The sequence below is a fragment of the Musa acuminata genome, chromosome BXJ2-7 (genome assembly GCF_036884655.1).
Source record: "Musa acuminata AAA Group cultivar baxijiao chromosome BXJ2-7, Cavendish_Baxijiao_AAA, whole genome shotgun sequence".
Taxonomy (NCBI): domain Eukaryota; kingdom Viridiplantae; phylum Streptophyta; class Magnoliopsida; order Zingiberales; family Musaceae; genus Musa; species Musa acuminata.
Window position 1 is genome coordinate 10,437,172 of NC_088344.1, and position 22,615 is coordinate 10,459,786.

Genomic DNA, 22,615 nt, shown 5'->3' on the forward strand with positions numbered 1-22,615 from the left:
TTATAAAATTCGAGCTAATCGTAACATAAAATGAATTAGGATTACCATCAAATATTTCACCCAAATTAGGTCTTCTATCAGAATCACTGCCTCTAATTTGAGGAACGATCTCCCCAAACCGCATCTGCCAATCTTCAAATTCTACTCGTTTGATCATAATCAAACGATCATCAGGCTCCAAATAAAATAAGAAATATCGAATGTTGGTCCAAAATTAGGTACGTCGGCGCCATCTCCGTAGGGTGGAGTGTTGTTTTCAATCTGTATCTGTTCTCTTGTCGATAGACAGATAGATAGATAGATAGATAGCTGCTCTTCTCTGATCCCATCACGAACCCTGACTCAGATCCTTGGAGCAGAAGAGGAGACACCGCAGAGAGAGAGGTAATGGCGGATCGAGTCTACACTTCTTCCAAGCCTATCCCTGGCGGAGCCCCTCCACCCGCCTTTCCTCCCACCAAGTCCCAGATAAACGGCGCCACCCGCCTCGCCTACCGCCCCCAGCCCGCCAAGCCGTCCCGCCGCAGAAGTCGCCGCGGCCTCTGCTGCTCTTGCTGCCTCTCACTGATCATGATTCTCGCCGTCCTCGTCATCCTCGCCGCCATCGCCAGCGGGGTCGTCTGCGCCATCTACCGCCCCCGACGCCCGGTCTTCTCCGTCTCCAGCCTCCGCTTCGCCGCCCTCAAGGTCTCCGCTGGCGGCCATCTGACCTCCAGCCTCAACATCAACGTCACCGCCCGCAACCCCAACAAAAAGCTCGTCTACCTCTACGATCCCATCTCCGTCTCTGTCCTCTCCGGCGGGGTCGACGTAGGAGACGGCACGTTCGCCGCTTTCGTCCAGGACGCCGCGAGCTCCACCCTGCTCTCCGCCGCGGCGTCGAGCTCCGGCCAGCTGCTGGACTCTGCGGCGGCATCAGACCTGAGGAAGAGCAGCAGCATGCCGGTGGAGATCGACATGGAGACGAAGGCGGGGGTGAAGATCGGGGGCCTGAAGACGAAGAAGATGGGAATCAAGGTGCGGTGCGAGGGGATCAGCGTCGCCATGCCCAAGGGGAAGAAGGCGGTAGTGGCGGCTTCGCCGGGAGGCGACTGCAAGGTGAAGCTCCGGATTAAGATCTGGAAGTGGACTCTCTAAGCGTAAATTAACGTAAAATTTTCAGTAAATATGGAAAAAGGATGAGATATTAGTTATTAGTATTAATTACGTGAGTTTTTGTTTCTCCTATTTTCCGTTTTTTCTTTGATGTCTATAAATTTGAAGGGCGGGTTATTTTGTTTGGGAATTGTTGTGATGTAATAATTGTTTGATTTATAATGTGATTGTAATAATGAAAATTAAAAGAAGCATATGAGAAATGTAGTTGGGTGGAAGGAAGGATGAGATCCGAATTATGCCCCAACATCATCGAATCTAATTCGAATCCACCTGTCTTCTATCACCAAAAACACATATTTCGAGGGCTTTAGCAAGTTCGAGTGGATATCGTTTTGCTAATAGAAAATAGTATTTGGAAAAGAATTAATTGTTGTGGTCTCTCTCTTCTAATGGTATGAGGTTAAAGAAAATTCTCGAGAGTGATTCCACGTAAGCAGCAGGTAATATTACACTGTTACTGCTCATTTAACATGTTTTACCATCAAGAGTTCAAAAGCTGTAGTTTCCTTCCGTTGCGCATCTATCAATGAGTGTAATCTAGATCGACACACTAGGTTATGATGGATCATTTTATTTTCCTTTTAGCAACCACAAGAATAAGTTATAGATGGTATATATTTTGATAATTTTTTTAAAAAATCTAAGTTTTTTTTTAATTCTTGTGGAACATCTCTTGTTTTCTAAAAAATGATATTAATCATACTTTTTGTTCAATTGCGATCGACTTCGTCTCTGACCATTAGCCATGTTCTATAACCGACTATATCCCTAATTACTAAGGTATTACTGAAGCCTCAAGAGTCATAATCCTAAGTGATAGGACCTTAATGGTGCCTTGACCGTAATAAAGTGTGAAGATATAATCAACGGACAATGAAGAAAACGTAATTGACAAATGAGAACGAGAATATAGCAGCAAACCAGGACAAGGGCATAGCCAATGAATAAGGGTGAGGGCGACAACCACACAAAGGTGATGGGATCTCGTGATGATGATCGATGGTATAAAGTGCTAGTCATAAGTGCCCAGCAAGCCAATCACGTGAGTGATGGCACGTGTGACTTGATACAGAATCTTTTTGCTTATTATATTTTTGGCGTATATCACTTTATAACTATTGCATAAATGCATATGTATTGTGATGTCCTTGAATTTGTGCAATGGGAATCGGATCGTGATGAGATCACGATAATGAGATCGATTCACCTTTAAACACATATCCTAAATAATCCCAGTCATAGGTTACTCGAGAGGGACATCGTGATAACCGGATAGACTGGTGTGCTGTATACCCGTCCATATGATGGATGCAGCTGGTCTCATAGCTGCTCGTGTAGGGACACTAGGGATACAGTACAGGTGCTCATTGGAGAATGAGTTCACTGATTGATCCGCTTACGGAATGCTGGATGGTTGATGATGCCTTATTGTCAGACAACGATTCCGTAGTCCTAGTGGTGTATCTGGTTCTTAGACTTGAGACACCAAGGATGTCCTGTATGAGTGCTCCACTCTTTGATACCAGACTTATAGGTTTGGCTGTTCCCAGATCTAGTACAGCTGGTCATTGGGAGTGGTAGTCGACCTTACGAGGGCTATTGAGTATCGATAGAGGATCATCCACTCTCGGTATCATGAGAGGAATATCCCATGTGTTCTTGCTCAGACAAATCCCTGGCCAGGGTCATTCGGGTTGAGAGAGAAAGAGTTCTCCGGGAGAATCCGATTAGAGCGAGACTCAAGTAGAAACCGTATGGGTCTGACAGCACCATGCTCGATATACGGTCTCTGGGATATTAGATGGATGAGGGACTATAGGTACATGGTAACTGAGGACAGACAGGTCCAATGGATTGGATTCCCCTGTATCGTCTGGGGACTACGGCGTAGTGGCCTAGTACTTCCGTAGTCGATGAGTCGAGTGAATTATTACAGAGATAATAATTCACTTAGTTAGAAGGAGTTCTGACAAGTATGACTCACGGCCAGCTCGATATTGGGCCTAGAGGGTCACACACATATGGTAGGCATTGCGATGAGTAGAGGTTCGGATATGAGATATCCGACGGAGCCCTTGTCTTATTGGATGCAGATCCAATACCCACTAGGGAAAGGACCCATTAGGGTTTTGACACGGGATCTCTATAAATAGGAGGGATTCACAGCCTCATAGGCTAGAGTCTTTGCTTGCCCTTCCTATTCTCCTCTCCCTCTCCACCTCAGAGTAGGCCTGGAGTTTTGAGGAGCGTCGTCGCAACCCTGCTGTGTGGATCACCGCTAGAGAGGAGGACGCTTGACCTCCTTCACCCTCTCCTGAGGATCTGCAAGGAAACAGGGATATACGATCTCCCTAGGTAACACAATCTCTATACGCAGTTTTGTGTTTTGCGGATTTTGCGCACCAATCTTCGCACGACGACGAACATCTTTTTGGGAATCGGGGATTTTTGTTTTCTTGTTCTTCCGCTGCGCATATGATGTCGCCCCCATGATTTCCCAACAGTGGTATCAGAGCCAGGTTGTTCGTGCGAATGATTGGTTTTTGAACTGCGTGTGTTGTGTTTAGGAAGAATATTGACGTCAAAATCGTTAACGCAAAAGCAAGGAAGGGCAGCAACAGTTGCTGCCCTCGATCTGCATGCCTGCAGCCAGCCGCAGCCGCAGCCAGGCAGCACAGCGCCGGCGCATGCGCAAGCGCTGTGCCTGCAGTAGCCGGCCGGCGATCTGCTTGCAGCAGGCTTGCGGCCGGCGGGGCTGGGAGCCCGCTCGGTAGAAGCGCCTGCGGCCACTGAGCCCGCGGGCAGAGGCGCCGCGGGGCAGCAGCGCGGGCTGAGGCACCGCAGGGCAGCGGCGCCTGTGGCCGCTGCTCCCACGGGCAAAAACCTCGCAGGGGCGGCCGCCAGCGAGACAGCACCACCTGCGGGCGCTGACTCGCGGGCAGAACCGCCCGCGAAGGCGGCGGCGCCCGCGGGGGCGCCCACCTGCAGCGGCAGCGACCCCAGCGGGCGTGCCACCTGCAGGCGAGGGCAGTGCCCTCGCCCTCGCCGCACAGGCCGCCGCCAGCAGGGTGGCGGCGGCGGCGGCACAGCAGCGAAAAGGGGAAAGGGTATTAGGGTTTTCTGCGCAAAAGACAGTTTTGCCCCTCGGAATTTGAGAAATTCCAGTTTCTGTCTTTTGTCCAAATTACGAAAATACCCTTAGGAATTGAGAAATTCCCTATATATCCCTGATTTCAGAAAATATTAATTAATTAAAAGGTTTAGTTGATTATTATTTTTATTATCTAGTAGTCCTACATAATGACGATTATTTATACATGTGATGTATGATGAGTGGACGGATGATCATGGACCGTGTGATGTGTGTACTTGTGATTATTATTATTGAGGTCTGCGAACCTCCATTATATTTCTCGTTTATTGTCGGGCCTGCGTGCCTATGATTAAGTTGTAATCACATGAGGAGGCGCAGCGGGAGCGTGGAAGCCATAGCGGGACCCACGAGACGGACGATCGTGATGCATGAAGATGCATCAAGATGTCGACGGAACCAACGAGGACGAGATGGACGATCACAAGGCATGGAGATGTACCGTTGCACACATAGATCTTGATGTGAGTGATTAGGCCTACTGGCTTGGGCCTAATCATATTAGGTTGTGGTCCATGATCATCTGGTGTGATTGCTTATACACATACTAGATATGTATATATATTTGCATGCGATGTAGATATATATTAAATATGTACATGTGTGACATGTCATAATAGGAGACCAAATCATAGAAACATCTCTCGATAATATTAAGTCGGTAAACGTGAGGCAATTAGATTGACCCACGTGGCCTTCCATCGTTATGAGTAGGAACCGAATCCCGGTGTAGGTTGAGTTGGTCGAGTCCCTCGAGACTCACCTATATCGCGATTCGCTATCTTGCTTACGACATAGAGATGTCACCGGTGACCTGAGGGCATGATATGCTTGGTCGAGTCCCTCGAGGGTATATCATCAAATCAGACTCATCTTGTAACGAAGGTGTTGACTTAACCGAGCATCATGGTTGGTCGAGTCCCTCGAGGCCATGGTGATTCGGAGGCCGAACAGGACGGGAATCACAAGGAGTTGTGATCGGCAAGAGTTGTCTACCTTTTAGGCTTAGTGTGATTGGTCGAGTCCCTCGAGGTTACACTAAGACGCTGATTGGATCCTGATCCCCACTAGAAGTCTGCCGGAGACTTCCGTTTCACGTGCTGAGGGTGTCGCGTGACTCGTTAGTAAAATAGTGGGAGCATATTAAGATAGAAGTCCATATCTTGATAGTTTATTTCTTGCAAAATCTGCATGTTATTCATTTTTGCTACATCTTTATTTTCAGAAAATGTCGCTTTCAAATCCCTTACGTGGCATACTTGATGTCAACCGCCTCACTGGTCCAAATTATACGGATTGGCTCCGTAACTTGAGAATTGTTCTCACAGCGGAGAAAATCGTGTACGTCCTTGATACAGTGATGCCTACGCCCGAAGAAGGGGCAAGCGAGGATGAGATCGCTCGCTACGTGAAGTACATTGATGACTCCACTCTTGCTCAGTGCTATATGTTGGGCTCTATGACTCCAGAGTTACAGAGACAACATGAAAAGATGGATGCCAGATCCATTCTCCTACATGTCCGTAAATTGTTTGAGGAACAGGGAAGGACTCAACGATATGAGATATCCAAGAGCCTTTTCCGCGCTAGGATGACTGAGGGGACACCGGTTCAGAACCATGTCCTAAAGATGATTGAGTGGATAGAGAAACTCACAGGTCTAGGAATGGTCCTAGAGGATAACTTGTGTGTGGACATTGTGCTTCAGTCCCTACCAGATTCCTTTTCACAGTTCATAATGAACTTTAATATGAACAAGCTTGAGGTGACTCTCCCAGAGCTCCTCAATATGTTGAGGGAGGCAGAGAGTACTATTAAGAAAGAGAAGCCAGTTCTCTACACTGGTGAGACCAGAAAGAAAAGGAAAGCAGAAAGGTCCCTTAAGAAGGGAAAGGGCAAGGGCAAACAAGGTAAAGCAAAGGTTGCTAAGAAAGACCCAACAAAGGACAAAGGCCAGTGCTTCCACTGTGGTAAAGATGGGCACTGGAAGAGAAACTGCAAAGAGTACCTTGCAGAAAGGGCGAAACAAAAGCTTGATGAAGCTTCAGGTACATTCATGATCGGTCTCCATTTGTCAGACTCTTATGATAACACATGGGTATTAGATACCGGTAGTGCTTATCATATATGTAATTCGTTGCAGGTTCTGGCAAGGCCTAGGAGACTAGAGAGAGGCGAGATGGACCTCAAGATGGGTAATGGAGCAAAAGTTGCTGTATTAGCTGTTGGCGAGGTCGCCCTACATCTGCCTAGTGGAGCTTTTATTGCATTAGATGCATGTTATTTTGTTCCTTCTATTATCAAAAACATTATCTCCATTTCATGTTTAACAGTTAGTGGATATAAATTTGTTTTTGAGAACAATGGTTGTTCGATATTATTAGATGATAAGATCATCACGAAAGGAACATTGCATAATGGTTTATTTATGTTAGACACCACTCCACATATCATGAATATAAATATGTCCAAAAGGAAACGAGATGAGTTGAACAGTGCATACCTGTGGCATTGTAGGCTAGGTCACATCCATGAAAGAAGGATTCAAAAGTTGCTAAATGATGGATATCTAGATCCATTCGACTATGTGTCATATGCAACTTGTGAGCCTTGCATTCGTGGAAAACTGACCAACTCTCCATTTAGTAGAACTGGAGAGAGAGCCACTGAGTTGTTGGAACTCATACATAGTGATGTATGTGGACCCATGTCAACTCATGCCATTGGAGGTTACTCCTACTTCATTACATTTACTGATGATTTCTCAAGGTAAGGATATGTGTACTTAATGAAGTACAAGTCCGAGGCTTTTGAGAAATTCAGAGAGTATAAGAATGAGGTGGAGAACCAGACTGGAAAGAGTATCAAAACTCTTCGATCAGATCGAGGAGGTGAGTACTTGAGTACAGAGTTTACTCACTTCCTCAAGGACCATGGGATATTATCCCAATGGACACCTCCTTATACACCTCAGCTCAATGGTGTCTCTGAAAGGAGAAATCGTACATTATTAGATATAGTACGGTCCATGATGAGTTTCGCTGACCTACCCATCTCATTCTGGGGATATGCCCTAGAAACCGCAGCTTACCTTCTGAACAGAGTTCCAACTAAGTCGGTGGTGTCTACACCATATGAGATATGGAAAGGGAAGAAGCCTGATCTTAAAGTAGTTAAGATTTGGGGCTGCTCTGCCCATGTTAAAAGACACAACCCCGATAAGTTAGAATCAAGGACAGGGCGATGTAAATTTGTGGGATACCCCAAGGAAACTTGTGGGTATTACTTCTATCATCTCGAGGACCAAAAGGTCTTTGTAGCTAAGAGAGCAGTGTTCCTTGAGAAGGAACACATTCTTGACGGAGACAATGGGAGAATGATAGAATTGAGCAAGGTTGGAGAACCAAGCTCAAGCACCACTCTACAGCCCGAGTCTGTTCAGGTATCTAATACACAAGTTTCAACTTTGCGCAGGTCTGATAGAGTATCCCATCCTCCTGAGAGATATGTGGGACATATTAGAGCAGTGGATGTAGAGGATATTGATCCTCAGACCTACGAGGAGCCTATTATGAGTATAGACTCCGGGAAGTGGAAAGAAGCCATGAATTCTGAGATGGATTCTATGTACTCCAATAAGGTTTGGAACCTAGTTGATGCACCCGAAGGTATTGTACCCATCGGTTGCAAGTGGATCTTTAAGAAAAAGATCGGAGTAGATGGAAAGGTAGAGACCTATAAAGCAAGGCTAGTGGCTAAGGGGTATCGTCAAAGGCAAGGTGTTGACTACGACGAAACTTTCTCACCCGTAGCAATGCTAAAATCCATCAGAATTCTATTGGCTATTGCAGCACACTATGATTATGAGATCTGGCAGATGGATGTGAAAACCGCATTCCTCAACGGGAACCTGGAGGAGGAGGTGTATATGATGCAACCTGAGGGATTCGTGTCCAAGAACTGCCCAGATAAGGTGTGTAGGTTGCTTAGATCCATTTATGGACTAAAGCAAGCTTCCCGAAGTTGGAACATAAGATTTGATGAGGCAATCAGATCTTATGACTTCGTTAAGAACGAAGATGAGCCTTGTGTATACAGAAAGGTAAGTGGGAGCGCTATTAGCTTTTTGGTGTTATATGTGGATGACATCCTCATCATTGGGAATGACATAGGAATGCTATCCACAATAAAGGCTTGGTTATCTAGACACTTCTCCATGAAGGACTTAGGAGAAGCATCTTATATCTTGGGGATTAGAATCTATAGAGATAGATCCAAAAGGATGCTTGGCTTGTCCCAGTCCAGGTACATAGAAACTATTGTCAAAAGGTTTGGCATGGAAAATTCCAAAAGAGGTCTCATACCGATGAGACATGGGATATCGCTTTCTACGAGTATGTCCCCAAAGACTCCAGAAGAAAGGGCGAACATGGATATGATACCTTATGCCTCAGCAATAGGGTCTATCATGTATGCCATGCTATGTACTAGGCCTGATATAGCGCATGCTCTGAGTGTCACGAGCAGGTATCAGGCGGATCCAGGCTTGGAGCACTGGAAAGCAGTAAAGTGTATCCTTAAGTACTTGAGAAGGACTAAGGATCTTTTACTAGTATATGGAGGTAATAGCCTTAAGGTTGAAGGCTACACTGACTCAAGTTTTCAGTCTGATGTCGATGATAGCAAGTCGAATTCAGGGTATGTGTACACCTTGAATGGAGGAGCAGTGTGCTGGAAGAGTTCCAAGCAAGATACCACTGCTGACTCGACCACAGAGGCGGAGTACATTGCTGCATCGAATGCAGCAAAGGAGGGAGTCTGGGTGAAGAAGTTCATCACAGATTTAGGAGTCGATACAGATAGCGACAAGTCGACTTCCTTATATTGTGACAACTATGGGGTGATTACTCAATTAAGGGAACCCGGGTCTCAACAGAAGTGTTCTGAGGAGGTTCCAGCTTATAAGAGAGATCGTAACCCGAGGAGATGTAGCAGTGGAAAGAGTTCCATCCGAAGATAACATTGCAGATCCACTAACAAAGCCATTGTCTCAGATTGTCTTTGAGCGTCACAGGGGTCTGATGGGGATCAGACACATAGGTGATTGGCTTTAGGTCAAGTGGGAGATTGCTAGTCATAAGTGCCCAGCAAGCCAATCACGTGAGTGATGGCACGTGTGACTTGATACAGAATCTTTTTGCTTATTATATTTTTGGCGTATATCACTTTATAACTATTGCATAAATGCATATGCATTGTGATGTCCTTGGATTTGTGCAATGGGAATCGGATCGTGATGAGATCACGATAATGAGATCGATTTACCTTTAAACACATATCCTAAATAATCCCAGTCATAGGTTACTCGAGAGGGACATCGTGATAACCGGATAGACTGGTGTGCTGTATACCCGTCCATATGATGGATGCAGCTGGTCTCATAGCTGCTCGTGTAGGGACACTAGGGATACAGTACAGGTGCTCATTGGAGAATGAGTTCACTGATTGATCCGCTTACGGAATGCTGGATGGTTGATGATGCCTTATTGTCAGACAACGATTCCGTAGTCCTAGTGGTGTATCTGGTTCTTAGACTTGAGACACCAAGGATGTCCTGTATGAGTGCTCCACTCTTTGATACCAGACTTATAGGTTTGGCTGTTCCCAGATCTAGTACAGCTGGTCATTGGGAGTGGTAGTCGACCTTACGAGGGCTATTGAGTGTCGATAGAGGATCATCCACTCTCGGTATCATGAGAGGAATATCCCATGTGTTCTTGCTCAGACAAATCCCTGGCCAGGGTCATTCGGGTTGAGAGAGAAAGAGTTCTCCGGGAGAATCCGACAGCACCATGCTCGATATACGGTCTCTGGGATATTAGATGGATGAGGGACTATAGGTACATGATAACTGAGGACAGACAGGTCCAATGGATTGGATTCCCCTGTATCGTCTGGGGACTACGGCGTAGTGGCCTAGTACTTCCGTAGTCGATGAGTCGAGTGAATTATTACAGAGATAATAATTCACTTAGTTAGAAGGAGTTCTGACAGGTATGACTCACGGCTAGCTCGATATTGGGCCTAGAGGGTCACACACATATGGTAGGCATTGCGATGAGTAGAGGTTCGGATATGAGATATCCGACGGAGCCCTTGTCTTATTGGATGCAGATCCAATACCCACTAGGGAAAGGACCCATTAGGGTTTTGACACGGGATCTCTATAAATAGGAGGGATTCACAGCCTCATAGGCTAGAGTCTTTGCTTGCCCTTCCTATTCTCCTCTCCCTCTCCACCTCAGAGTAGGCCTGGAGTTTTGAGGAGCGTCGTCGCAACCCTGCTGTGTGGATCACCGCTAGAGAGGAGGACGCTTGACCTCCTTCACCCTCTCCTGAGGATCTGCAAGGAAACAGGGATATACGATCTCCCTAGGTAACACAATCTCTATACGCAGTTTTGTGTTTTGCGGATTTTGCGCACCAATCTTCGCACGACGACGAACATCTTTTTGGGAATCGGGGATTTTTGTTTTCTTGTTCTTCCGCTGCGCATATGATGTCGCCCCCATGATTTCCCAACATAAAGGCCAGGAGTATGTGAAAAAAAAGTAAAATTTAGAAAAATTAGCAATGTATTTTCCCAACATTTATGATCTATGCTGTCCTTTAATATGCATGTTGTCTCAAGAAGGTGTAAGCATGAAAACCATCCTTATGATTTTGTTATATAAAAATCTTTAACATCAAAATCTAATAATCAAATAACAATAGATCTAAATTTATGATGCATACATTTTGATGTTATTCAGAAAGCTTTTATCTAATCTACTAGCGTATTATTATCGGATTCGAAAGCTATAGTGATAACGATCTACAAAGAGAATTATACTCATCTTATCATCTCTTCATATCCTTCATAAGACCACTGGATTAGAGAAAATGGGAGATAAAAAAAGATCTATAATCTCTAATTGACTAGTTCACATGAATATCTCTAAATAATGTCACATATTCTCATCTCCTTATATCTGGATATCTACACATTGTGTATATAGTGCCTAGAAGGTTTAAGATAAGTAATTAGGAGAGTCCCTTCAATCAAAGTTATCTCCTAAGGAATTCTACTATAATTGGACTTCATTTTTATTGGTCGATAATAACTGTAATCAAAATCCAATCATATCAATAGTATATCTTACCTAATTAGATAGGGCCACATAAACTAACATTCTCCAACTTGGCCTTGATAAGATATAAAAAAATTTAAAAATTTAAAATAAATAAAATAAAAATTTATTTAAAAATATTTTTATTTAATTAGATTCTAAAACTTTAAAAAAATATTTTTATATAAATTTTATAAAATAGGCTAATAAATTTAATAAACATAATACCATATTAAGTCTGCCTACCAATGAAGTCATAATAGTTATATGTCATTAATGTCATACTTCCTTTTATATAGCATAGCATTGTTAATCCTTTCTACATAGTCCAAAATGACCTATGTAATTTATCTTATCAAGAAAATCTTATTAACACATTCAATCATAATATGTATATGTATAAATATGAATAGGATAGTAGAAATAAATAATTTTAATTATATAAATAAGAATAACAATCGTAATATTCACTCAAACATATATCATAATATATTTTATAGGTTACTTATATACCCAATCATAAGCACATGTTCTTTTAAACACTTTAAACTATAATTCTAAGTAAATAAATTAACAATCAATATAATGGAACTTAAGTTCTTAATTGACATTAATTATTTTTAAATTTTTTTCTAACTATCAAATATTTTATACTATAATACAAATAGTGCTTGTCATTCTTATTGAAGAAAACTACTTTGATATTTCATAAAGTATTTTCAATGATTTGGTAATTAAGTCTCACCATACCGAGTCTAGAGTCTTGAGATAAAGTTTCACAATCACAAAACTTAATTAGTGGCCTCAAAATATATCACAAAATCAGTTTCAATTATTAATAATATAATATAATATTATTTTTTATCTTTATAAATTATCCCACAAACTGATATAGATATAAATTATAAAGTGGACTTCTTATTATCGAGGTAATTTACAAAATTAACACATAAAAAATATCATCATTTCAAGTTGTTCTAATTTCATTTATGAGAGCATATAATTCTTCATCCCTTTCAAATATCTTTTTTTTTAATAATTTTTTAATATTTTTATTCTTAGGTAATTATAATATCTACCTAGTATTTTAACTGTAAAATTGATATCTGATGTAGCATAAGCTTGAGCATATAATAGACTTCCAACTGCATATACATAAAGAATATTTTTCTTTATCTAATCCTTTTCAAATTATTTTAAAAATAGTTGTTTTGACTTAAATTTTTTCTTTTATCATTTGCTTAACAAAGCTAAATACTAAATCTCTTTAAAACTTGATTAATACATCCTTTTTGAAATAGTGCTAGCAATCCTTGAGATTTATCCCTAAATATCTCAATGCTAATAATATAAGTTACCTCATTTATATTAATCATCTTAAAATTCTTGATAAGAAATTTCTTGACTTAGTACAATAAACCAATATCACTACTAGTAAGTAAAATATTATTTATATATAAACTTATTCCTAAATCAATGGTATTTTTTTTAAATATGAAGGAAGTAATGATATCGGGATACTTTATATATAAGCTTATTATTTCTTTAATTTTTATTGTGAATCAGTTAAGTAAACTAATATAAATTTAGATCCCTATTTAGAAAATTGACTTTTACTTTTTAATGATATAACTCAAAATCATAATGAGCCACTAATATCATGACAATTCTTAACGAGCTCATTTAAAAATCATAATGAGCCACTTTACGATATGTACCTTTCAATATCATTCAAAAAGAATTAAAATAATCTATGGATATATCTGATCCAAAAGCTATAGTAATATCGATCTATGAGGAGAACTAAACTCGTCTTCTCATTTCTTCTAATCCTTCACAAGACCTTTATTACTGATAAATTAAAAATAAATATGAGATAAAAGAATGTATGTAATCTTTCAATAATATTACATATTCTCATCTTTTCTTACACACATTATGTATATAGTCAAGATTCTATTTATTTATAAGTAAGAGTTGAGAGTATAGAATATGTAATTAGGAGAATTGTTCTCATCAAAATTATCTTTCGATAAATATTATCATAAATAAATTTTTTTAATCATTAATCATATTCAGAATCTAATTATATTTATAATATATTTTATCTAATTAGATAAAACTATATAATCTAACAAAAGTAATATAAAAAAATAAATCTTGAATCATATTTAACCAAATGATGAGAAAAAAAATAAAGGGACAAAATAGATAGTCAAATTAGCCAAAGTAGTCCAAATTTGTTGCACTCCTGCTGCTTCCCTATAAATGCCGAAGTAGGTGCACGTCGAAAAGTTCGACAGGACATTGATTGGTTTTTGGTGTTTGAGTGCAGTGACTGTTTCACCTTATTTCGTGTGACTCAACACCAACCCACGAAGCAAGCGGCCGATCAACATCTTTGGCAATCCCGTCTCACACACCCGACACAACTTGTTCACGATCATATCCTCTCCACTTGCCACGTCGTACCATTCTACGTTTCACCACTTGCTTTCCGTGCTGGCCTCGTCCTTCCCTACGATATAGGTTTATCGCACCCAAATGCAGGCCGAGACAGGGAACAGGTGTTCCTCACAAAAAGCAACGCGGTATGACGTCATGGAGCCCTTTCTCTGACGTCAGTGTCAGTTGAAGTTGGCGTGCGACGCCGAGTCCCTGTCTACGCTCGAACAGACAGACGAGCCTCACCATATACAACACTACAAATCTTTTCCTCTCCTGCGATCGAGGAAGCGATGGAGGAAGACGCGGCGAGTCGGGAGCTGAAGGACCACGAAAATGGCGGAGGAGAGGCGGCGAAGGCGGTAAAGATTATCTCGACTATCCTCGACGCAGAGGAAGTAGCGGAGATGGAGGAGGCGGCAGTAGCGGAGGTGATGAAATGGCTGGAGGAGGAGATGGGCTCCGCCGCCGTTGCCCACTCCCCTTCCACGCCGTCCTACAACGAGGAGACATCCTTCGTCACCATCAACGGCAACGAGGAGAGCTGCGGGCCGTCGTTCTCCAGCTCCGCGTCTACGGTCATGGCCAGCATCGACACCAGTGGCGGCGTTTGCGGAGTGCCCTACTTCGTCGGGTGCCCCTCCGGCGGCGCCCCGTGGTCGTCTGCGGCGCCATTGGTCCGGATGCTGGCGGAGCCATCGGCGGCTGCGCCCATGGCGGGGCCGTCGGTGGAGCCGCGATCAAGTTAAAGGAGAGACGGGGATAAAGAGAGTGAGAGAAAAAGAAAAGAAAAAGGACAGGCGAAAGAAATAGAAAGGCGTTTATTGCTGTTTACCGTCTCCCATTGGAAATATGAAATTAGAAATTAAGGATGTTATTCGAAGAGGCTTTTGTCCTTTGTCTCTCACAAAGTATACATATAAAAACCATCGAACGCATCCGTGGAAGAAAGACATTGGGAGATCTTTCAAGAAAGAAGTACGGATGGAGAAGGAACAACACGTCAAAACCCACCCGGCCGGGAGAGGAGGATAAGATTGGCGTCGTCCGGGTGACCGCAGCGGGGTCGGTCTGCCTCTCCGGAGTACCTTCGCTCGATGGATCAGCTTCAAGTCTGTCTCGATATGATGAGCATGTGTGCGACCGAACCCCGATCGCGCGTACTTCGACAGACGCTCTGAGGGTATCGATCCCCCGTCCCATGCCGAACAGACTTGAGCTTTCTCTGTAGTCTTTACTCCACAAGCTGATCCACGCAGCATCACGAGAGCCACCAGCGCCCACATCCATCAAGAAATGCGCTCATCCTTTGGATGCTGGGGTTTCATCGATCGGTGATCCACAGGAGTAACACATTGCCGACGTACCTTGGAAATGGTGATGGTATAATGCAGAGCATATCCTGTGCCACAATAACATGTCAAGCAATCGCCTGCCACTAATCCCTTCTTCGGAATAATGGCAACGCAAGAAAGACGTTAATAGCAAGGTCTCCACAAATCCTTCGCTGCTATGGCAGCGTACTCATTGGGACCAATGAGTATGTGACCTGAAAGTTAAAAAGACAAATAATTCATAGCAACAATGTCAAAGTTACATCATAGTTGGAAAGGACCATTCAAGCATTTGTAATAAGGGGTGAGACTTAAGATTATAAAGGGGATGATGCATATTTGTTCCCTCGGGTCATATGTGGTTGCAAAAATGTATTGGCAATCATGTGTTTTCCAAGGACAAGAAACCATCGCGACAAAGAAATCTGCTAATGGTCAGGGAAATCAACATGTATGATGACTACACTAGTAACCGAAATAATCGCCTCATATCACTTGCCATAGGGGTGGTACCTGTTCCCGTAACCCCGGCCGCCACTGCCATAACCACCATACCAATTACTATATCCACCTGGGCCACCGTATAGATTACCACCACCATACCCACCTCCACCATACATAGGCCCGCCGTAATTGGATCCATAGCCTGCACCATAGCCAGGGACGCCACCATAGTTATAACCTCTGCCATAACCATAGCCTGTGCCACCTTCATAGTAGTTGCCACCATATCGGTGACTGCCTCCATATCCATAAGAGCTTCCTCGGTATCCATGTGCACTTCCGCCACTAGCACCATGACTAGCCCTCCCGTTGACTGCAGAATGGCCACCTGATCTCTTTGGTTCAGCCCTCTTGATCTCAACCTGCGGTTACATGAAGTCAGAGTAATGTCTTTTAAAAGAATGTCTGATGTCAGGAAACTGCTCTATTATGGATGGTATTTTCTGTCACTTTTTAACTTTGCTATTAACAGAACAGACCCAGAAAGAAGTAAAAGTAAATATGGCTGCCAAAGAAATACTAAACCAGTGTCAGCTAACTCCACAGGGGACAGAACAGTCCATTATTGTCTCTCGGGCTCTGGGATTCCAGCAAAACCAATCACAGACACTTGAAAGATACAAGCAATAACAGGTAAATCCACAGGATTAACACAGTTTATTATTCTCTGTAAGGCTTCAGGAATCCAGGTAAATCACAGAATCTTCTGTCTTGCAAATTACACGCCACTAACAAAGGAACTTTATATGTGTTTCATATTCAGAAAAATGTGTGGCCATGCAGAAGTCCGATTACAAAAAATTGTAATGTTGTAATTGTGATCTAGTAGATTTTTGTTTGCCAACTGGAAATGTTTAATAAATGATATGACCTGCAATTATGAGCTTAGACACTAGCACCAAAGACTACTTATAATGAAGCTCTAGGTAGAACTGAGTGGCTGCATGACCACCCAGTTCTATAACTATAAACAGAAAATAAACAAATTCATATGCAACACCAGTTGACTCATGATGTGAATTCTTATTAAAGAATTGCCATCATGTGTACAGATATTCCAACTAACTTTCAGCACACCATGAATCACAAAACTGCAAATATTTAGCTGAACAAACCTATCTTTTCTTTTCCAGTTTTTAAATTTCATGAGGAGTTCAATTTCAATGCTTATTCAGTACAAACCAACAAAGAGGAACCATGAAAGAGAATAACATTTTAAAAGTTATACCAGATTAAAAGTAGGCTAAGGTCAACTCACCTGTTTCCCTGCAAGATCATGCATTCTACCTTCTGAAATAATTTTGTCAACAGCTTCCTCAGTTTTGAAGGTGACAAAACCAAATCCACGTGACCGTCCAGTGCTATGGTCAAGCATTATTTGGTTCTCAACGACTTCACCATACAAGGAGAAGTGCTCCTTTAACTCATCTGAATTTTTTAATCATAAAATTAATTACCAAGATGGGGCACATGATCACAACTAATAAGCTAGTTCCTACCTTCAGTTAGAGAAGTGGGTAGTCCTCCCACAAAGATTTTTCTTGTTCTGTTGCCTGCCTTGGAAGGCATATCTTCTCTTGGAACTGTTCTCTTAACTTCTACCTAAGCAAGCCATTGATTTGCAGAATCAATCAGTAAAAATTAATCAGAGAAGGTACTTTGAAGAAAAGAAAATCATGAAGCAAAGATTTCAGATAAATCCCACCATTCTCCCATCTATAACATGCTCATCCTCCAGAACCTTGTCAATAACAGATGGGTCAGCAAAGGTCACAAACCCAAACCCTCTTGGCATATGCGTATTCTTGTCCTTCATTATCACAGAATCAGTGATCTCCCCGTACTTGCTGAAATGTTCATTGAATGTTTCTGCCACGATACAATAGTTTGTAAACTGATTGGAAATTTACTTAATACATATAAACCAGGAAAAAAGACTTTAAAAAAGCTACTAACTGTAAGAGAACTGGATCAAGCATATATATTTAAAAATGCTAATCCATGGCAAGCAAATTGTGTGGGACCCTGTATGCACATCATGGATTATCTCAATGTCAAATTTACTCATCAAGTGGCGCCAAAAAACCAAGTTAAAAAAAGACAATAAAAAATTTTACCACACTCAAACTGTAACCTTCACTAGTCATATTTGCTCTTCCTCTCTCTCCTTGAATACATACCCAACTCAACTTTCCTTGTTGATACTTTTACAATTTTTATTCGGACATATCTGAATAGCCAAAAATAATTTCACGTCTCTGATTCTCAATATCTGATATATCTAACTTACCGCAAAAAAGATTTTGTGTGACACCATTTGTCCATCCTGCAACCCCTGTTATACATACAGTAACTCTGAATATATTGTTTTCTGAAGTACAATGGCACATTCCACAACTGTTTTTTTTAGTTGACTTATAACAGTGGTTTTAAACCAAAGGGTAATGGGTGACAACCCTCCACTTTAGTCATGGTGTGCAGGGTCTACAAATCTTTAACTCAATCTGAGTCAGGTTTAGGGAAACAGTGAAGATGGATCATTTCTATCAGTTGGACCCTGATTCAACTAGTGCTTCAGTAGATTCTTGCTGGTTCCTTGATTTCATTGAGTTTCTCATTCAAGAATCTGGTTTTATCAATCTAATTTTTTTATAGAATCTAAATCTTCCATCTAAACTCTAATGTTGACCTGTGAGCCTGGACTTTAACCAAAGCTGCTTTTATCTATATGCAATAATCAAGCCAATCTCCTCATATTTTGGTACCAAATTGATCTCCATGACACTTTCATCTATGAGAAATAGTCAAGCCAATATCCTCAGATTTTGGCACCAAAGTGATCCTTGTCTCTCTTGTTCTCATGAAGTTTGCTCTAGATTTCTGCTAGCTAAGAAAACTCCTTTTTCTAGATCTGGGAGGATTTATGAGGATAGACAATATGTGAAAACCTGAAATTTTACTTCACATGATAAAAGCAACACATCAGAATATCTATTTTATAAAAGTACATCATAGTTCTGCTTCAAGAAAGTAAAACAGAATTGTCTTATCTCTGCAACATTTTCTTTAACATACTTAATATGCATAATCTATAAAAATAAGCAAACAAATATGCTCCCTGCATAATCTTGTACAATTGATTTTCTATGGCTTAATCAGATTTCAGATCATTGATTTATCATAATCTATGGAAACTTCATGCAGGGTCCAAAATGTTCTATGTAGTACTAATATGGGCAATTCATTCCTTAAAACCAGACCTTTATAGAAAGTGATATTCTTTCTATATTTAGGCTCAAACTTATTCAATATGTCAGGAAAGTAACATGGCAATGTAATTATCAAAGGCTTAAAATCACTGAGTTACTAAGGCCCCTAGAAGTGAGGTGCAAGACGGACTGCACATGTTAGTCCAGTGAAGCATACATCAAGCAAAAATGCATACAAATAAGACTAAAGTTGAAAGGAGTGGAGAGGGCCATGATTGAATAAATTAGTATCACCTGATAAAATCTTAATTCGTTAGCTGAAATGGTAGACAATGAAATGATCATAAAATAACATAAAAGAAGGGCAGTATCTATCATAAAATAAGTAGTAAAGGAGGGCACATAAATAAGCAAATGGTAGTAAAAACAGGGACAAAACCAGGAAGAATTATGAGCGTCAAAGAGCAAAAGAAGAAAGAAGTGTAGCAGCAGCAAATATGCAGGCACAGGCAACAGTTTAACACTAAGAAACAAAGAACAAGGATGAGATTTACTAATTAGGGATAAGATCCAACAAAAGAAATGGATATGAGCCTTTAACGAAGGGTCATGAAGTGTGTGCCCACATTGCACTTTGGTGAACCTTCTAGCCTCATCCGAGGAGAGCCTAACTTGCCTCACACTGTGCCTCATGCCTAGGCACTCATTGGAGGCTTATGCGCAAAATATTTCCTCTATAACTGCAATACAGCCATGGACAATTTGAAAGATCTATCATTGTCTTAATCATAATATATGGCAGCTATGTTGGCGGCAGGATGTCAAGAGGATTACCAACAGTATTAGAGTAATCCACATTAACCAACAATCATTACATTTTCTCTTTTCTGTTTTCATGTTTTCTTCCTTTTGTGGGGAGTGTTAGGCTTTGGCATACACCTAACAGAAAATGAAAACTAATTAAAATATATTAGTAAAGTGAATTGAATAATAAACTATGAACAAATTTATTGTTGCTCAACTAAATAAAAGGATAACTGCCCATATTTCTTTATATGCGCTCTTCATGTTTACTGAGATAGGCAAGATTCGCATTCAAGACAAACGATACTGAAACTGTTTAGATTTAGTTGTACCAGAGACTGTGATTGCCCGCACAAGTTCCAATTTACTTCCAGAAGTTGAGCTTAAAATTTACATTATTTTGATTGGTTATTATTTAAAAATTCAATGAAGATATTAACCTTTTGAAAATCACATAGTAAGACACCCTGTCACTTTACTGTTCATATCAGGTGCTATATGTAATTCAACTAGTCAACTTCATCATTAATTAATCTAATGGCCACCTAGTTAAGCTAATCAAATTATCAACTTTTGGAATAGTAGCAGATGAGTTCTATTACTCACTGTTGGCATTGAGCAATATCAAAATTCTGCCAATACAACCTCATCCATCATCCTAAAGTTCCAATTTCAAATCTGGTCTTTTAAACCTTAGCAAACATGCCATGAAAAGTTCTAGGGAAAGAACAACTCAACGACTTCCATGGGCGATTGATCGTCTGGTAACTTATTAGAAGTAAATAGTGCTTAAGCAATAGGATTTAGTCATCAGGGACATATTAAACAAAAAGTGAACAGTCAAACTTATTTCTTAACACTTGAATTAAGAACAAATATTTTATCTCATCTTCTAAAATGAAATATCACAATCATAAAATGGATTGCAGTACGGACAATAGGAAGTGAAATGATTGTAAGGGACTCACAATATCTCATCAAGCACACAGTTGTCAACTGCAGAATTCTTCAAATTTGTATAAACTAAAGCTTAATATTATCTGTCATCAGTCACCTTCCTACCAGAAGAAAAGTTTGTATAGATCCCTGGTAAAGAATTTCACACTTTGGCAAAACTAGGTTTGGTTTATTGTTGCTGCCTTAAAAATGTAGTTCACATATCAATATCATTCATCCAGCTATCTAAATATTTGGGAAGTGCACAAAGGTGAGGTATGTCCCTTAATCACAAATGGATGTTTTAAATAGACATTTTCATCAAACAATTTTCTTGAGTCCATGTTCACATTACAACTACTAAACCAAGTTTAGAATTGACAATTTCTCAAGGAACATTAGATAACTTCTTAAGCACCACTTACAACAAGATACAACATAACGAAACTGTGAAATCTTTCCACTAGATAATATTAGAACATACTAGCGGTGACATGTCATTGTTCAACTGCTAATTTGGCAACATCCAAAGCAGTTGAATTTTCCAAGGTTATCCCACAATTAAATGAACCGTTTGGCAGTAAATTGCACACCTTAGATAATGAAGTCACCAAAACCACTCACCATTTAAGCATAAGAAAGTTGCCAGTAAATATGAGTTAAAAACCTCACCGAACATTAAAAAGAATAACACGACAAGGGAGTTCAATAAAGGAGCAGCACATACCCTCTGTAGTATCCCAAGCAACGCCACCAACAAAGATTTTTCTAAGAAAATGATAAAAGAGAAGAAAAAGAGGAGACAATTAGCATCTGTTTTCACAAATCAATAATAAGATGCATTGTATTTAACTAACAGAATCATCCATTTCAGAGACAAACCACAAGCACCAGTAACACAAGTCGAGATCACGCAGTTTACTGTAAACAGAAATACACCACAAATCTTAAGTGCCTCAGTACTAACCCTGCCGAAGAAGAACCGATATCAGCTTGTTTCATTTCCTCACCGCCGCTATTATCCATCCTCTTTCCGACAGGCTCTCCGCTCCCATCTCCATCATCATCCCCTTCAACATCTCCTTCTCCTCCTCCCCCTTGACCATGAACACCTCCTCCGTCTCCCATTTCCTCTTCCTCTTCCTCTTCCTCCACCTCTTCTTCAATCTCTTCCTCGACCTCCTCTTCCACCTCCTCCTCGATCTCGTACTCGCCGCAGACGCCTTTCGGGTTCCCCTCGGCGAACTCCATGGGCGAGAGAATGCTTCGTCCGCCTACAAGACCTGCAAAGGGTAAAAGATTGACGAGCTAAAGCTCTCCGCTATCGATCAGACACAAGAGGAAGGAGATCGAAAGCCCAATTTGCACCTAGATTTGAAGGCCTTGATTTCTCGACAGAGCGCGACGCGAAGAGGAAAATAGATTGAATGATTTTGGGTCAAAATAGGGAGATAGAGGTAAATATAAACCCTAGCGAGCCCGCTCGAAGCGCTGCTCGTCGGCTACAAGATGGCGAGTACACTGTGGCGTTGCGTACACTTAGCTAGAGGAGGGCCGCCGCGGTAACGGGCCGTTGTCGTCACGGCTTAATTGAACCGGACCGGTTCTCGGATCCGGACGAGACCCGCTTTCTGTAATCAATCACAGAATTTATCATGGAACATTAGTAAGTGATTATATAAGATCTTCAACCTCTATTACCTTTAATTTTAGCTTCTAAATGTCTCTGTATATTTTTTTAATTTTAGCGTACAAAGGTCTCTGTATTATTTAAAAAATAAATAAATGACGAAGACAGTTGAGTACATGTAGTGTAACAACAACCAGATATTGAGTCTATTTAGACTAACAACAATAAAATAAGGGAGTGTATGAATTGTATGATTAATTAGTTATGACTATAAA

The 22,615-nt window shown here is 41.1% G+C and overlaps 3 protein-coding genes across 3 annotated transcripts; 2 read left to right on the plus strand and 1 right to left on the minus strand.

Annotated features, from left to right (window-relative positions):
• The first annotated feature begins 306 nt into the window (after positions 1–306).
• Positions 307–1,368, plus strand: LOC103991581 (NDR1/HIN1-like protein 13). The gene has a single exon (XM_009411079.3). The coding sequence runs from the start codon at positions 388–390 to the stop codon at positions 1,135–1,137; it is 750 nt and encodes a 249-aa protein (XP_009409354.2). The 5' UTR covers positions 307–387; the 3' UTR covers positions 1,138–1,368.
• Positions 1,369–14,216: 12,848 nt separating this feature from the next.
• LOC135618079 (uncharacterized) lies at positions 14,217–14,672 on the plus strand. The gene has a single exon (XM_065118981.1). The coding sequence runs from the start codon at positions 14,217–14,219 to the stop codon at positions 14,670–14,672; it is 456 nt and encodes a 151-aa protein (XP_064975053.1).
• Positions 14,673–15,479: 807 nt separating this feature from the next.
• LOC135617160 (heterogeneous nuclear ribonucleoprotein 1-like) lies at positions 15,480–22,237 on the minus strand. Its single transcript, XM_065117124.1, has 7 exons — positions 22,079–22,237; positions 21,678–21,993; positions 21,438–21,478; positions 17,467–17,630; positions 17,261–17,363; positions 17,020–17,189; positions 15,480–16,123 (listed from the first exon to the last, which is right to left on the minus strand). The coding sequence occupies exons 2-7, from the start codon at positions 21,959–21,961 to the stop codon at positions 15,749–15,751; spliced, it is 1,137 nt and encodes a 378-aa protein (XP_064973196.1). The 5' UTR covers positions 21,962–21,993; positions 22,079–22,237; the 3' UTR covers positions 15,480–15,748.
• Positions 22,238–22,615: the final 378 nt, after the last annotated feature.

What these genes read in the sequence shown, in the direction of transcription:
- LOC135618079 (XM_065118981.1), top strand. Translation starts at nt 14,217, where the DNA reads ATGGAGGAAGACGCGGCGAGTCGGGAGCTGAAGGACCACGAAAATGGC.
- LOC103991581 (XM_009411079.3), top strand. Translation starts at nt 388, where the DNA reads ATGGCGGATCGAGTCTACACTTCTTCCAAGCCTATCCCTGGCGGAGCC.
- LOC135617160 (XM_065117124.1), bottom strand. Translation starts at nt 21,961, where the DNA reads ATGGAGTTCGCCGAGGGGAACCCGAAAGGCGTCTGCGGCGAGTACGAG. An exon ending in TGCTTGGGATACTACAGAGG is followed by an intron (nt 17,631 to 21,437) that starts GTATGTGCTGCT and finishes GTATCGTGGCAG; the next exon opens with AAACATTCAATGAACATTTC. An exon ending in ATGATCTTGCAGGGAAACAG is followed by an intron (nt 16,124 to 17,019) that starts GTGAGTTGACCT and finishes ATGTAACCGCAG; the next exon opens with GTTGAGATCAAGAGGGCTGA.